We start from the raw sequence: 18,061 nt of genomic DNA, 5'->3' as shown, positions 1-18,061 counted from the left end.
TCAACAAACAAGTAGTTAGCGATAAATTTCCTCTACCAAGAAAAGATGAAATTCTTGACTCAATTTCAAGCAAAAACAAAATTTTTACTTCTTTGGACCTTACCCAAGGCTACCACCAAGTGAAAATAGCCGAAAAGGATGTCCATAAAACTGCATTTTCAGCATCCGAATATGGTTCTTATGAATACTTGGGAGTACCATTTGGCCTTAAAACAAGTTCAAGCGCGCTATGTAGACCCCTACTGCACCTGTTAAGAGGATTAAAGAATATAATTCATTTTGTCGACGATGTTATATGCGTGGGAGAAACACTGAACAACACTTAGCAACGTTAGCTAAGGTATTCGAGAAGTTCAGACAAGGCAATTTAAAATGCCGGCCTGTGAAAGTAAATTTATTTCAACCTAAAATTAAATATTTAGGAGTAGTAGTAACCCAAGGAGAGATATCCCCAGACCCTGATAAAATAAAATGTGTTGAAAACCTCAAGCCCCCCAGAACTATGAAAGAATTAAGGGGAATTTTAGGCCTTATTGGCTACTTTAGAAAATTCGTACGCAATTATACCCAAATTGCGAAACCCCTCACGAAATTAACTAAAGGGAACTCCCAAAAGGTTACCTGGTCCCACGAAGCTCAAACTTCCCTAGACCAATTCAAAAAGGCGCTCACTTCTGACCCAATTTTATCACTCCCTGATTTCGAAAACGGAAGATTTGTGATTACAACTGACGCTAGTTCAAAAGGCATTGGCGCTATTCTTTCGGAAATAATCCCGGTAGAAAACCCTAATCTTCTAGAGGGAACGCCTAAACAAAAACAAATAGAAAAAGTTATATGCTATTCGAGTAAAACCTTATCAAAATACAAAATTTATTATTACGCAACATACTTAGATTCGTTATCTTCTTTCTACCACTTGGACAAGTTTGTACATTATTTAATTGGTGGAAAATTTACGCTACGGTGAGACCACAAAAGTTCGCAGTATCCGTGTACATTTGCAAATCCCACAGATATTCTAGCTAGATGGATTATGAAAATCCAAGACATGGTTACGAATTTGAACACTTAAAAGGTAAACAAAACGCAGATTGTGACTTTTTGAGTAGATACCCAGAAAATATTCCGTCGGAAGCTGAAGAAAATGAAGTTAACGCTATCAATGCTAAGAGCAAACACAAACATAAGAAAAATAAAGTCAAAGACACATTAAAAGAAAATAAGATTAACAATTGTCCCTTGTGTTTGGAAAATATAAAAAGAAAGCAAAAAAAGGACGAAATGTGTGTAGCACTAATTGATTATTTTGTGAATGATGATGCGTTACCGGATAAATTCAAAACTCTTAGAAAAGAGATAGATAATTTTTACTATGATTTTGATGATGAAATACTGTGTAGAATCGTGACTGCTGAGACAAACAGAAACCAAACCTCGATAATTCTTGTGTTACCACAAAACTTAATAGTGCCTGCATTTGAATATTTTCATTCGGATACAGGTGGGCATTTAGGAGTTATGAAAATGTTCCATAAGTTAAAACAGTATTTTTACGTACCGTCTGCAATGACAAAACTTAAAGAATTTGTAAGTACATGCGAAGCATGAAACTTAAGAAAAATCCCCCCACCTTACCCTAATCCTCCAATGGGAAGGATCCCGGTAGCAAAGTACCCCTTCGATATTATCTCATTTGACCTATACGGAACAAGTGGAGGCTTGCCTGTTTCTAGTAGAGGCCATACTTGTATTCATTCGGTTATAGATCATTTTTCAGGATTTACTTTTGCAAAAGCATTAAAAAATCGAGGTGCTTATGCCACAAGTAAGGCGTTTGCAAAATTATTTTTACAATTTGGCATTCCTAATAAAATTTTGAGTGACAACGGGAGCAATTTTGTTTCGAAAGTAACAAAAGACTTAATGAGTTTTCTTAATATAGATAAATTGGTGACAGCTCCTTACCACCCACAAGATAATGTTAAAATAGAAAACAGGTATAAAATATTTTCGAACGTATTAAGTTTTTATACGAAAGAAAACAGGAGCGACTGGGATAAATTCTTACCTTATTTAACTAACGTAATCAACACTGCTTATTCCGAAACAATCAAAGACAATCCATTTTATTTACTTTTTGGTTGTGATTTTAGAATCCCGTATAATGAGATTATTGAATCTCGGCAGTATTATAATAGCTCGGAAGATTACAAACAAGAATTCATAAATAGGATGAGGAAAACTTATAAAATAGTTAGGCAAGAATTGGAAAAATGTAAAATAAGCCAAGAGCTTAGAAATCAACTCGAAGTCAAGGGGGGTATAGATTTCAAAGTAGGAGACAGCGTTTACCTAAAGAACGGGGTGAAAATGGAAGTAAACAAACTTTCCCACATATATTCTGGACCGTACAGAATAGTCAAAAGGTACGATAACGAATATACTTTTAAAATAGAAAACCCCGAAAGTGGAAGAACCTACAAGGCGCATGTTAGCCGAATAAAAAGAGCCAAATTTCTAGAGAGATGGGTATAAAATCCCTCCTCTACTGATTCGTCAGATGAAGAAAATGAGCCCCCGAGGTCAAGATTGGCAGAGCTAAAACCCTTTAATTTCAAGCAAGACTACTTCAAGAATGACAGTGATGAGGAAAATTTTGAAGAATTCTTAGCTATGAAAAATCTCGTTGTTCCTAAGAAAAAATCCCTAATACCAGGATTTTTTCCTGAAATAAAAACGCAAAACAGTCCAAAAAGTTCTTCATCGGTAAGCGCAGGAGATTTAGATTATACAATATCTCCAAAAACCCAATTTTTTCTCGATAGAATTTCTACCCACTGTCCCCCCAACAGATTCCATGACAATATGGTGTCCCCTGTAACACCAATAGAAAGGCCCCTGTCTTAATAGGAGGAATTAAATAGAGCTGTATAAACCCCCGGTATTACTGTAAAGAAAACTCCTACCAAAGATTTAACTAAGACAAACCTGCGAGAAGCTTTGGATTTCATAAATTTTCCCATAAAAACGGGTCAAAGTACATTGCCCGAGAATAAAACTCCAAAGGTTGACCAGCAAGGTCAATATCATGATATAACTGTGTCCAAGGTCAAACCTAAAAAATGGACTTCATGGAGGGAAACCCTAGCACAATGAATGCCCCATCTCCCTGAAGACAAGGCATTCAAACAGTGGAGGAACCCCGCAAAAACTACTGATTCCTCCCGAAGCTCTCAAGAATCTTTCAAATCCTCCGAGTTGAGAGCTCAAGGCGAGGATATAGAGAATAAACCTTCTACTTCTAGAGGAGTAGAAATTTACGAAGGAAGGGCAGGTGACACCTCAAAAAGTGCCACCTCTAAAAGTTCTAATCCAGATTCGTCGGAAACTAGTTCCGAAGAGTCTGATAGTGAATCAGACCATATAGTAGCTAAAGAAATAGAGAAATCAAGGCCGACCTCAGCAGCCGCACACGGTAAACAAACGAAATTAAAAGGGAAAGAATTTTTGAAAAAACAATACAAAAAGTTTGACTTTATTTCGCTAGAAAAACCGAAAAACAAAAAACCACAAGGAACAGAGGAGAAAATAACGACACAGTCAGGCAGAACGGTTAAAAAACCTGACAGATGGAAATATCCCTAATTAATGTAAAGAAAAATTTCAAATCCCTTATGAAAATCAACTTGTGATCCACCATAGTAAATTTAACAGTATGCAAGTAAAGTTAACCAAGTCAATATTAATGAAAAAAAATAATACTAATACGAGTAATGTCAAAACACTGAGCATCAGAGAGAAAGGTTGGAACAGAAAATAACCAAAGGTAGGAAGATCGTGGTCGAATAAAAACGACAACTGGCGTTGGACCACGTCTTGTGGGAAGCCTGGGGAGAAACTCAAGGCCCATGATTGTTTTTTTAGTTTTTTTTTGTGTGTGTAAACGATCGTATGCAGGGATATTTCTCAATTCTTCAAGTGTAAGAAATTAGTATTTTTATGCCAATCAGGGCCAGTCAAATCAATACTTAAAGGTTGAATAGAAGCTTCAGTGAGCTAAGTTTTCGTTTTTTGGATCAGAATGCTTTGAAACAGAAACAGAGAGTTTACTTTCTTATAGCTCCGTGGCGAAAAAAACAAAAAAACAAAAAACTTTTTAATTTCATTATATTATATGTTTGACGTATGCTGTCCTACAGCTCTGTGTTAAACATTACTTTCAAAGAGAAACAAAGGCATTAATGTCTTTAGCTCCTTGGCGAAAAATTTAATTTCATTAGTCTATATCTATGACGAATACAATAACAGAGACATCACTGTTCTATAGTTCTGTGACAAAAACGTTCTTTAATTTCATTGGTTTAAATATGACAAATATTGTGCTCTAATTTTTGTGACATATTTTCGCAAGTCAGTCACGTTATCTTACCTATACTGATTCAGGTCTCCTCAGATTTTCTATGAAAAATCGACCCATGTCCGAACAAAGATTGATGTCATCAAAAACAAAAACAAAAATTTTTTCTTACTAATCGTTTAATTTCTACCAATAAGAAGACTGCAAGGTGATGACGGTGATAACTTTACTAATGGTCTTATACATGGATTAAGACGAGGCGAAATCTCCTCTCTACAATGGGCATAAGAGCTTTCTAAGATGTAGAATCCCTACAACCATTATTAAACTCATTAATACAGGGCTCTTTGTGTATGTTTTGCAGTACTGCTTTGATATCTACCCCTTTCTTAAGTTCATTTGTATGAAATTGCCTTCCACGTGAAGATTGAAAAAAAAAATTTAAACTATGAAGAAAATTAATCAAAAGTAAATCAAATATGCCTGACTTGACTTAAAAATTCGATAATTGACACTATTCATAGCTAGAGCTTGATCTGAATCGTGTTTTGCTCTGATTTTTAGGTTTTAAGTGTTTATCTTTTTTTACTTGCCGTTTTGTTCGTTTTTCTTGCTTAAAATATCAGTCAAATTCTTATTTAATTATTCTAATAATCAATCCGTACCCAATTTTTACTTTAATTATTTATTAAAATATAATTTCTCAATAAGTTATTAATTAAAATTCAATTATCTCAATTAAACTAATTAGAACCTGATAATTTATTCAAGTTAGACTAAGGTTTATGTTTAACTTGAAAAGTGAAAAACATTTATTTTTGTCAATTTTTTCCTGTTTCTCCCTTTTTTTAGTTTATGCAAAATTTATTTGAGAAACATGTATATTAAATTATCCAATTCTGATATAGTGACTACTAAAGAGATTTCCTCTTGAAACCTATATTTCTTCACCCCAATTATACCCGTACAAATTTCAACCAGTTTTCAGTATATTTTGATAAAGCGAATTTGTTTTTATTAACTGAATTAAACACGACTAGTTCGGAGTGTCGGGTATTTTGAAAAGAAGTTTAATTTTTAAACTATGCTATTCAGTAGGCTATACTCTTCCATCTGGCAGCTTTATAAAATCAAAAAAAAAACTACCAGTACAGAAGCGTCTAATTATGAGCTGATTCTGTTCATATTTATGAACACTATCACGATTTTCTGTTCCAAGAGAAACTGTTGGAACTTTGTCTCGTTACAATAATAAAGGAAGAGTATACCAAAGTTACAAAACAGAATTACTATTACAAAATGTGGGTACGATAACCATAAAACAAGGGTGTCGACTCGTAACTAAAGAGTCAACCGTCAGAACGCCGTTAATTACCACGAGGACAAAGATAATAAGTCCCAAAATAACTGACTTCAAGGCGATCAACCTGTCGTACACTATTCCCAATCTAGAAAACGAGGAAATAAAAACCTCGATATGGTCAAAAATAGAAAAGAATAAAAGGACAATAAAGCTTACAAAAATAAGAGAAGCATTAGGTTCACAGATTCCCCTATTTACAAATGAAGACCAGAGATTAACGTATATGGATAATAGATACGGATTGTTCTCAACCAATTTCTGGTGAAACATACAATCGGCCGTATGTTTCGTATTCGCAATTTCCCTGACCATAAGAACCCTATCGACTTTTAATTACTGAAAAATCCTAAGAATAAGAAGACGAAAACCAAGAGAAGAACACGGGGAAACAGCTGAAATGCAGAGGTTAAACCCGACACCCCCTGAGAACGTCTAAGCCAAGAAATAGGGAAGACATTAAAAAACGAGTGGGTATAGAAGTCTCCACTCGTCCTTGCTATGTCTTGTTCCCTCATTGTAGTATCGTTTACGTAAAACCGTGTGGTTATGACGCTGCACATGCGTTTCTTGAACAGCACGGACGTGCGTGAACAATGCAGGTATGAAATATGTTGTAAAACTAGACCTCAAACCTAATAATGTAGGGTACATTATGTTTATTTAATAAGTATTGAATAATTATATAAGCCCTTTATCGATGTTTCCGCTCTCAAAACAAATTTGAAGACATCTCTGTTTTATATTTTTATATTTTCGTTGAGAGTACTAATATTAGTGTATTTATTTAATTCTGTCTCATAGCGTAGAAATTAATATACCCAATTAATACGTGACTTATTTGTACTATGAGTGTTTACTTTAAAGAACGTGTGATTCTGCCTCGTTATTTTTATTACAGGAAGTGGATGGACACATTGGATATTGAGCATTACAATGAGTTGCCCAGTACAGATACAACCTAGTAGCATCTATTTTCATCATATCTCAACCAACGAAGAGTACTTACCATAGACTCCAGGCAATTTTTATCCCAGCTTTGTCTACGAAAACAACAGTTACCTTTGATCATTGTTTCTTCGACCATGAGCCATACTACGTATCAGGTAATATTATATTTGAATTTCAGTATCCAGTGCTTTATCGAACTATATAATCACATAAATGCCGAGAACCCCATCGGTCAGTACAAGATATAAACACATAGATATCGCCTTTGATACTCATTATGGACCCCAGAATCATTTGACTGTATAGTGATGATATTTGAAGTTAAATGATATTTAACGATATTTGAAGTTAAATTATATTTGAAGACACTTGAAGATATTTGAAGTTGAAGTTAAAGACAATTTGAAGTTTAATTCTGAGAACCCCATCGATCAGTACAAGATAAACGATATTTAATGATATTTGAAGTTAAATGATATTTGAGGATGTTTGAAGTTGAAGTTAAAGACAATATGTTAAAAGTCAGTATAGTTTGATGACAACCCGTTCTAAATCCAAACTTCAATTACCCCGTGATTAACCTAGGAATCACCGCAAAGGCTAATCGACGTAAGCCATGAGCTAACAATTTATAAAAGGCACAAATGAACAATTTTACGCGAGAATACATTCTCTGTGTGCCCCAAAATATCCTAAAAATGATATGCTGAGAAGAAAATAAACGCACGCCCAGTGTTCGACCCCTTAATGATAAGGCACCCTATGAACTATCAAAAAAAGGCAGGTGAGAATGAACCCTGAAGCATATGCCAACACCTGTAGTGGGAATCATCATTCTCCAGTTGACAATTAGAGAAAAGTTTTCGTCTGAACACAATCAGGCTCGAACTGTTCCATGAAGAAACCATAACGTAAATGCTTCAAAATTTTTGCCAAGACAAAAAAAGTGAAGCACAATAATTTACAACAGAAGGATGGAGTACACTAAGGACTCGAAGGTGATGAACTAGATGTGAATTTACATATGTTACTTCCTAATAACTTTGATAACTCAAAAATCCCAATAGTGAAAGTGTTTTAATATTACCAGTGAATATGGTAAACCCAATATTGCTTGTTATAAGTCATTCATGTATGTACCGCTAGACGTTCAAGTAGAATTAGGTGTAATATTATCGTGTCATTCATTTAATGTAGCGTAGATAGAATGTAGTATGAAATATAGACAGCAAAATAAAAAAAAAGCATTGTAAAAATTAAATTAAAAAAATCTCTAGTACAGTAGCTAGCCTAGAACCATGAAGAATCTTAGTCCGGTAGATGAATTTTAGATAGGGATATAAAATAAAATAAGAAAAGTAATAGAGAAAATTTTTAGAACTCCTGATTAAGCCATAACATAAATATAAAATAATTATGTAGAAGAAATAGTTAATAAATGGCAAAAATTTTAAAAGCCCAAAGGCGAGCAGTTACTAATGACGGGGCGTCATTAACTTATGGGAAGGGTAATATGTACCATGAGTAAAATGAGATGTATTTAAAATACCAAAATAAAGTTCCTTCTTTCTAAAGATAATTCCGATTTCATATATTTATATTAAACCTAGTTTCAAAAATAAAGTCCTTAATCAGCAAAGAGAAAAAGTGCAGTCACCCCCAGACAAAGAACGGCACTATCCAGGCTTTAGATTTCGCTAAGAGAGTGAGTAATAAAAAATAAGCTAAGTACAATATTTCTAAGGAAGTTTAAACGATAGGAGCCGTGTGAACGTCTAAATCTTCAAGAAAAGTTAAGAAAGATTATTGGACAACGGGTTCAAATCCTTGGTCCTCTCGCGTCAATGGTGAGCCACTTCTTACGGCGCAGGACTGAAAAGATAGGTTTGATAGTGGGGTAGAAGTGCTTTTGGAGATTATTGGTAAATCAGAGTCAAAACCACTCAGACGAAATTCTTATATTCTTCCATCGTTGTCACCATTATTTGTCATTTGAAGTGACCCATTGCTGTGCACCTGAGTATGTAAGTTCAATAAATCTATTGCCTTTTTTATCTGTGTTTATTTCATTTTAAATGTCTGCATCTAGTCTAATAATAGATAATTAGTTCGCATGTCTCCAAGGTAAACACTCCCAGGGAATCGGATCTCCAGATAGCTCGAGAAAAAAAGAGGCCACATTTATATGTCTACATATTCAATTTTCTCCCATTGATTGAGGGCGGCGCTAGCCTAGTTGACACAATCTTTAGCGCTATACGTGGCGCTATCGGAGTACCTATAAAGTGTAAGTTCACAGTTTAAGGTATAATTTTAGACTTGACGCGATCAATCTTCATTACCGCTATCAGGACGGCCAGAAAGCTTTTATTGCTACAAAGAAAATTTTCATTGCTACATTAATAAGAGACAATAAAGTAATCACAATTAACGAAAATAGAGCGTTGTCACACTTTGACCAGTCCCTTTTGTTGTACCACTTCGATTTGCTTTTTGGTATATCAAGCGCAGGGGCAAACTTAAACGCAATTGGTTGGTGATCACTGCAAGTCTCGGACTTAAGGACTATGATAGGGCGACTATATTTACATTTTGCGAGTAAACAACATGATCTAAATCAGATGTTGCGCCAGTATTGTGAGTGTACGTAAAGTCTTTGCTTTTGTTACAGATTATATAAGCAGGAGGTAGTTTTACTTTAAGTTTCAACTTCGCTCTTACTTCCATGAAAAAAAAAAATATTTTTAAGAAATTAGTTGTTTGCTCGTTTTTACTCTTGGATCTCGGGTAATTTGAAATTTTACTTATTCCCAGAAGGCGCTGTATTTCCTTCCGTAAAGCGCAAAATTTTTGGAATTTTGAGCTTTAGATAATAAACTGTTTATCTTATCTTGAAGGTTGGATTGAAAACTTCTTTGTACAAATATCTTTTTGACAATCTCTTACTAGGTTGCGAGCTACCGCTGCAACCCTGATAATAATTAAAAAACCCAGAACATATTTTCACTATTTTTGCTCTTTTCTGGTGCAAAATTAGTTGCAAATACAGATAAGATCACTTTCCTGAATTATTGCAGCCGACCTGTTGACAAGAAAGCCAAAATTCATGATTGGTGCGTTTTCCTTGATTTTAAATCCACACTCCTTCTAAATTAAAATGGCATGAAATTGGTATGTAAAGCCTAAGCCCACGCTTATTCAAAAAAGGGGTCACTTGAACAGAAACCGCGATATTTTGTGCCCTTTTAAGTAGCAAAAGGAAACATAATTTTTCTTATTTTTCTCTTCCAGTTCCTTACTTTCTAATGATTCCATGCTGCCAGATAGAATGAAACTGTTTTTTGTTTAAAAAAAACTATCTGAATTAAACTGGTTCGTGGTATTTCCTTCTATTTGTAGAATTCTGAAAAAATAGCGCTTCATTGGGAACACGAAACCGACGCAAAGAAACAGGACTAGCAATACAAACATCTTTAAGTAGCCTACAGAAAATAAAAGACTAATTTATGAAGCTCTCGATAGCCTTTTATCAGCTGCGAAATCAATAAATTTTACCATACAATTTTATTTCTCTAAACATTAGAATGCACTAAAGTGCTAGGTTTTCAGAATCCTACAACAAAAGGAAAATATCATGAGCCAAAGAAACAGTTTTCAGATATACATTTAAATTTAGGTTTATTATACCTAAATTTAAGATAATTGACCATTTGCATCATTTGAATCACTGTGGTCAGGAACCCTAAACTTGATAATTACAGTCCGTACCTTGAACAACAATGATGTTGTTCAAGGTAGTCATGATTTCAGTCATGATTCATTCCCCGAACGAGTAACACCTTAGGCGCTCCGTGCCTGTGGTAGTTTTGGCTGAAGAGTGAAATAGCTTGTGAGATTAATGTTTTGAATTAATGAAAGAAAATTTTTTGGTGTGTGATTATTGCTTTGAACTGAAGAATTGCATGGAGTAAAAGAGGATTGGATTATAGTCATTATAAACATAGCCTTTGATTACCGATGTTGGAAAAGGTGTTTGCCGTGCCAAACGGCTAAAAGCACTGCACGCTAGCAACATCGTGGATAAACAATCGTTTCCGGCTGAGGTAAGACTATTTGTCCATTTTTTAATTGCTGCTTATTCATGGGGCGAAATAAAAGAAACCGTAAAGAATTCTCATTCGAAGAGGATCAAAATGATTATTCGTCATCTTCACCTAAGGATGGAGAAACTTTGTCAATTTCGACGCTGGCTCGGAGCTTTTCTGAAATTCTAACTATAGTGAAAGACAATGGAAAAAAGCTTGACGGTATCACGGACCAGTTCAAATCTCTGGAAACCCGGGTTAAATCGCTTGAGGAAGCGCTATCTGGCCAATCGCAGCAATTTTCGACGATCCAGACCCATGTGGCGGCTACTGAGAATGAAATAATAAATGTAAAATCACAGATTAGTGTTGTTACAGCTGAGTCAGTGTTTCTCCGTGAAGAAACTAATCAGTTGAAAAATCGGTTAATGCATTGCGAGTATAGAATGAATGAGAAAAATATAGTGGTTTGGAATGTACCTTGCGATGATAAAGAGGAAGATAAAGCTATTTAAAAAACTTTTTTTTAATAATTAATATTTTAAACCTAGCCCAAATATTTGTCGTTAAAATATTTTAAAAAATAGATTTTATTTTTTAATTTTCCTTTTGGTTAAAAATAAGAAAAAAAAACGATTCTGAAACAGAGTAAAAAACTTAAAGGAAAGACTGTTTGCGGTCATAAAGATATTTATCTTAGTGATGATGCTCCGATGGAAGTGAGAGATATTAGAAAACGGCTGATTGAAAAAAGATCAAAGCTTGCTGATTGTGGTATTCAAGCATGGGTAACAAAATCGGACCACCTCTCCTTTGTTTTGATCGGCCAAATGGCCTGCGTGTTTCTTTCTCCGTGAATGACGTGATTCCTGAATTGTCAGTGCCGATAAATCCTCGAGGTGGGCCTATGCAATGCTAGGCGGGTTGTCATATTTATATTTATATTAATTATTTTAGTTTAATATGGTTTTGAGTTATTATTTTGTTGTGTTTTTTACTTCTTTGTTTTTTTTTTGTGATAGCACCATCATAGCATCATTTTGTGAGGGTTGGGCTGTGGGCTTGCGACCCACACCCGGGACCTCAAGGGCCTGCCCTCGGGGGAAATCCTAACTGCAACCGAAACATCAAGTTTGAGCCTCGGATTTTCGAACCCCCTTTTGATGACGACCCCTGCTTGCTCACGGACAAGATTTGTGAATGTGAAGCAACAACTCAAATTTGGTTTCCGGAACGTCCGCACAATGTCTCAAGACTCCAATACTGAACAAGTGCTAAGAGAACTAAAAGATTACCATCTTGACCTTCTGGCTGTGTCAGAAGTTCGATGGCTAGGATCTGGATCAAATAAACTGGATGGAGATGTGACCATTATATACAGTGGATCGCTGCAAAAGCGTGAATACGGAGTAGCACTAATGATGACAAAACAGACTTCCCAAGCTCTACTACATTGGACACCGGTGTCACCTAGAATCCTGAGCGCCCGCTTCATCGGCGCGCATGTGAAACTGTCAGTAATAGTATGCTACGCACCCACCAATGATGCCACCAACGAAGCAAAAGACGAATTTTACAGAGCTTTCAACTCCGTGGCAAACGACGTACCACGGCATGACATGGCATGTTTTCTAGGAGACTTTAACGCGAAAGTAGGGAACGACCGATCGTTTTCCCCTGAGGTTCTCGGAGAGCATGGCCTGGGCCAGCGAAACAAAAACGGAGAACTATTTATCGACTTCGCGCTCCTTAACGACCTAGTAATCGGAGGTACTCTATTTTCTCATCGGGATGTACACAAATATTCTTGGATATCTCCCGATGGCCATACCCGAAATCAGATTGACCATTGTCTTTGGAGCAGGAAGTGGAGATCAAGCCTACTTGATATAAGGGGATATAGAGGAGCTGACGTTGGCTCAGATCATCATCTGATGGCAGCAAAAATCCGCCTCAAATTGAAAAGAAATAGAAAAGCAAATAAGGCTCCCTTAAACCCAGCCTTTGACTGGGAATTCAACCAAGCTTTTAAACTAGAGATGCGGAATAGATTTGAAGCCTTGTCTTTACTAGATGATGCTGATAGCAATCAATACTGGGAAAGAATAAAGTTGTGCTTTCACAATGCCGCGAAAGCCACTATTGGGTACTGCAAGAGCCCAAAAGACCAGTGGCTATCTGACCAACCTTGGGAACTCATTGAGACAAGGAAAAAAGTAAAAGCATCACTTATCCAAAGACAAACCCCCGACCAACAAATCCTCAGAAACGATGAATCCAGAGCCGCGGATAAAGCGGTAAAGAAGAGTGCCAGAAAAGACCGGACAAACCTGCTGGAGCGAAAAGCAGTGCAGGCAGAAGAGGCGGCTAAGAGAGGTGACTCAAGAGCCGTCTATAAAATCACTAATGAGATTATTGGAAAGAAATCCTCTATTCAACATGGACCAGTAACAGACCCCGCGGGCATCCTGAAAACACAGCAGTCTGACGTAAACGAAGTTAGGGCCAGTCACTTCGAGAAGCTGTTAAATAGACCTCCACTAGAGGATCCCCCAGAGATCCCAGCAACAACACTGTTTTCCTTAGATATCAGCACGGATCCGCCGTCATCCACTGAATTTATAGCAGCAGCAAAGAAATTGAAAAATGGGAAGTCGCCTGGTGAAGACAGGATATCCGCGGAAATGATCAAAGTGACTGTTATGACCTGCATCAAGTTCTGGACAGCGTTGTTCGCAGTAATCTGGACGACCGCCAAAATACCTTCGGATTGGAAACGCAGCACGCTTGTGAGGATCTTTAAGAAAGGCGACGCGTCCTTTCCAGGCAACTGACGAGGAATCTACGTGATTTCCATACCTAGCAAATTGCTAACGCACATTTTACTGCAGAGAAACAGCTCGCAGCTCGACGGACACCTTCGCAACGAGCAAAATGGATTCAGACCGAACCGTTCATGCGCAGACTTGATGTTTACTCTACGGCTACTGATGGAAGAAAGCAGAGAATGGTACTCCAAAATCTTATGATTTTAATCGATTTTGAGAAGGCATTTGATTCAGTAGACCGCCAAAGTCTGTGGAAGATCCTACTGCATTACGGAATCCCTGAATAGATAGTTTCACTGATTGTTGCGTTTTATGAAGATAGCGAGTGCTGTGTAAAGACACCAGATGGCCAAACCCCTTTCTTCTGCATTCTGTCAGGAGTTAAGCAAAGTTGCGTCTTGCCATCGCTATTTTTCGTAATTGTCATTGATTACATACTGCGAAGTACAAGCACAGACGGAATCCAGCTAAATCAAGAAACACGCCTGAGTGATGTACACTTCGCTGACGACATCGCCGTCCTAGAATCATGCAAGCAAAGACTCCAAGAATTCCATGACAAAGTGAGGGAGAGAGGCGGCCATGTCGGCCTAAAAATAAATAATGAGAAACCAAAATGCATGGCTACCACATATTCACCCCTGAGCATCACTTGCGGAGACCAACACATAGAGCAAGTTGTCCATTTCAAATACTTGGGAAGCATAATAGAAAGTACCGGAGCGACCACAAAAGAAGTGCTCACAAGAATCGGCCAAGCCAATGGGGCCTTCAATAGATTACGGACAGTGTGGCGGTCCCAAAGCTTCTCTATACGGGTAAAGCTACGACTGTTCAATAGCAATGTTATGCCAGTGCTACTTTACGCTGACAAAACTTGGCACGTGAACCAGGAACAAGAGCGAAGAATACTTGCTTTCGAAAACACATGTCTCAGAAGAATTCTCAACATCCGTTGGCAGCAGAGAATAACAAACCAATCCATCGGTGACAAGACTGGCAAGCCTCTTGTGACACATATTATAAGAGTCCGCCGATGGAGATACCTTGGCCATGTACTACGTATGGACAATCTCCGACTACCAAATGCAGCGCTCCATTGGCAGCCATCGGGTCCACGCCGCAGGGGCAGACCCAGAAACACCCTGCGTCGAACGTACCAGACAGATCTCCGTAACCTGCACACATCAATCCAACCTCAGTGGGAGGACATACTTGCAGCAGCAAACCGGCGGGAAGATTGGCGGCTCCTTCTTGATGCCCTGGGTGCCTCTGGAGGCACAGGTGGATCTAAGGTCTAAGGTAAGGATAGCATATTGGTATGAAGTAATGTTGTCTCGTGTTTTTTTTCTTCTTCTTTTTTAAAAAGATGTTGTGGATGGAATAAAGTAAAAAAAAAAAATGAGAAAAAGTATTAATGGTGTATAATGTATAGCGCGGTGCGGAGCGTACCGGGTTGTGTTTGGAGTTCTTATGGATTGGTCTTGGCTTTCAGTGATACTAGGCCTGGAAATAGTAGTAGTGTTTTTTGGTTTTTATGAAGATATTTATGTTTCTTTTTTTTGTTTAGGATCAAAGTGTGGAAGCGATGATACCAACTCAACGAATGATGAAAATGATAAGTGTAAGTTAACAGAACCTTTTCCTTCTCATATCCATCACAAAATTATTTTTGATAATGGCTAATTTAGAGTGGAATAGGTTGAAGGGGCTGGAGAATGATTCACTCAGGATTGAAGATATTGGGGGTGGGGTACTCCATCGAGAATTTGATAGTAATGGTATTGGTGAGGAATATTTGAATGCCCGTTATAGGTTCCTTCAAGATTTGAATAATGATTATGACCCGAGTGATTTTTCGGTTTTTCACTTAAATTGCCAAGGTATTAGTACTTCTTTTCAGTACCTGGAGGAAATTCTGCAGACTCAAGGTTTACAGGTTTTGGCCCTGACTGAGACATGGTTGAAGTCTCATACGTCATCCCTATTAGATGTTCCTAATTACCAACTGATTTTAAAAAACAGGGAACTGCACCAACATGGAGGTTTAGCGGCATATATCAAGAGTGATTTTAATGTTTTGCCGATGCCTTCCCTTACTAAACATAAGGAAATGGTGTTTGAGTCGATGGTTGTGAAAGTATCCAAGCAAAATTTTAAATGTGTTCTTGCTATTATTTATCGACCTCCGTCTAGTAGCCTCGTTGAATTTCTGAGTCTGTTAGAAGAGCAACTGGACCTGTTGAATGTAACAAGACAGCCGTGTTTTGTGTGTGGTGACTTCAATATTGATTTGAAAAGTCTACATTCTAGTCAGAGAGTTAAGGAGTTTCTGGATATGATGCTTAGCTACGGGCTGAAGCCTACTATAAATATTTGTACAAGAATTACTGAGAATTCTGCGTCAATATTGGATAAAATATTTGTAAATACTGAATATAAGTCACCTGCTGTTGTGGTTAATAGTGTTTCAGATCATTTTGGAGTAATGATAACAGTACCGCAAGTCCTACAGTTGAATAAGGGACATCGTTGTAATGTCATTAGGCCTATTATTGATTCTGAGGTTGTTGCCCGTTTTAAATTAGAAGTTGATAAGACTGAATTCATTTTTTTACAAGAGGAATATGATATCAATCGGAAATTTTAAAATTGGTACGGGACATTAACAGGTTTACTTCAGAAATGTGTTAAACCTAAAAGAGTTTACAGATATGAATCAGCAAAGAAACCATGGATTACTAAGAGTCTACTCTTAAGTATGAAAAGGCGAAACCATTTATATAAGGAATTGATCAAAAATAAAGGGACAACTACTAGGGATGATTATAAAGCATATAATAACATGCTAAATTGTCTCCTTCGGAAAGCTGAAACGGATTATTTTGCTTTTAAGTTTAAAGAAGCTGAGGGAAATCCAGGCAAGACTTGGAAACTTATAAAGTCTGTAGCGAACCCTAGTCGGTCTCCCTCGGAGCTTCCGGACAGTGTGAGTTGTAATTCAGTTTGTGAGAATTTCTCCAATGTGGGCCTTAATGTAGGATCCAATATTCCAGTCTTGGCTGAGGATGGCGATTTTACACAATTCCTGCCTGACAAGAGCGAAGTATCTGTTTATTTAAAGCCGGTTAAATTAAGTGAGTTGTGTGAAGTGGTTAAAAATATGAAAAACAGTGCAGCAGGTTCGGATCTCATGACTGTGAAAGCTTTCCGTGTTATTTATCCTATTGTTTCTAGTCAGTTGATATTGCTAATAAATGAGTGTTTTAAGTCAGGTATTTTCCCCGATTGTCTGAAGATTGCGAAAGTGAAACCGCTTTTTAAAGGGGGTGATAGTGGAAATTTAGATAATTATAGGCCTATTTCGCTTCTTCCTGTTATTTCTAGAATAATAGAGAGACTAATAAATGTAAGAATGGTTAAATTCTTAGAATCTAGGTCTTTTTTTCGATCTAGTCAGTTTGGATTTAGGAAAGGAATGTCAACTGAGCAAGCAGTGATCTTCTTGACGACATTTGTTAATGATCATTTAAATCGTAGTCTTAAAGTGGCATCGGTTTTCCTTGACATAATGAAAGCATTTGATTGTGTGGATTATGAAATTTTAGTAAAGAAGTTAGATAATTGTGGTATCCGTGAAAATTTTTTGGAACTTGTTAGATCATTCCTGAGTGAACGTATGCAGATTGTTCAAATCGAAAGTGAGACCTCTAGCCCGCAGAGAGTCAAGGCTGGCGTTCCTCAAGGGTCATTTTTGGGACCTCTTTTATTTTTGATTTATATAAATGATATTTACCGGTGCATTCAAGATATAAATAGTTCAGATAAAGGGGATCGCGGTAACAGAATTATAATTCCTAGTTTTGCTGACGATACACATTTTACAGTTGATGCGAGGACAGAAAGAGAACTTCTACTAGTTCTGAAAAAGAGAATGGAACAAATAGAGAAATGGATGAGAGTTAATAAACTTAAATTAAACCATAAGAAAAGTCAATTTGTGATTTACGGGAGAAGTGTAAATTACTATCCCTGGATAGAGAAACTAGAACTTGATGGGAATGCTATAGAACGTGTCAGAGCAGTGAAGTTTCTTGGAGTGATAGTTGATGAGTGCTCGAGTTTCAAAGACCATATTAATCAAATTTCAGCTAGAGTTTCCCAAAATTTGGGAATTATAAGGAAGCTAAAGCGTACTTTCCCTAGACTGGTTCTGAGAATGCTTTATTTCTTCCTTATTCATCTGTATTAGATTTATTGTATATTGGCTTGGTCTTCAACGTTTGTGGGTCATTTATCGCAGATTAGAGTATTACAGAATAAAGCTGTAAGAGTACTTACTGGAGATGATAAGCGTTCCTCGGTTAGAGCAAGGTATGCTGAACTACATATTGTTCCACTATTCGGATTGATTAAGTTTTATAATGCTCTTTTTATGTTTAAACGTCAGAATAAAATGCTACCAATTTTGCTTTCA

At 36.9% G+C, this 18,061-nt stretch overlaps 1 protein-coding gene across 1 annotated transcript; it reads left to right on the top strand.

Moving 5' to 3' along the window:
* The first annotated feature begins 12,000 nt into the window (after positions 1 to 12,000).
* On the top strand, positions 12,001 to 13,590 carry LOC148949283 (uncharacterized). The gene has a single exon (XM_089092669.1). The coding sequence runs from the start codon at positions 12,001 to 12,003 to the stop codon at positions 13,588 to 13,590; it is 1,590 nt and encodes a 529-aa protein (XP_088948795.1).
* Positions 13,591 to 18,061: the final 4,471 nt, after the last annotated feature.

The sequence above is a fragment of the Artemia sp. Qi Xiang Cuo genome, chromosome 8 (assembly GCF_049724085.1).
Source record: "Artemia sp. Qi Xiang Cuo chromosome 8, ASM4972408v1, whole genome shotgun sequence".
NCBI classification, from domain to species: Eukaryota; Metazoa; Arthropoda; class Branchiopoda; order Anostraca; family Artemiidae; genus Artemia; species Artemia sp. Qi Xiang Cuo.
This window is presented reverse-complemented; position numbering and strand designations above follow the sequence as displayed.

Excerpts from the sequence above, each read along its gene's own strand:
- LOC148949283 (XM_089092669.1), top strand. The coding sequence starts at position 12,001 with ATGTCTCAAGACTCCAATACTGAACAAGTGCTAAGAGAACTAAAAGAT.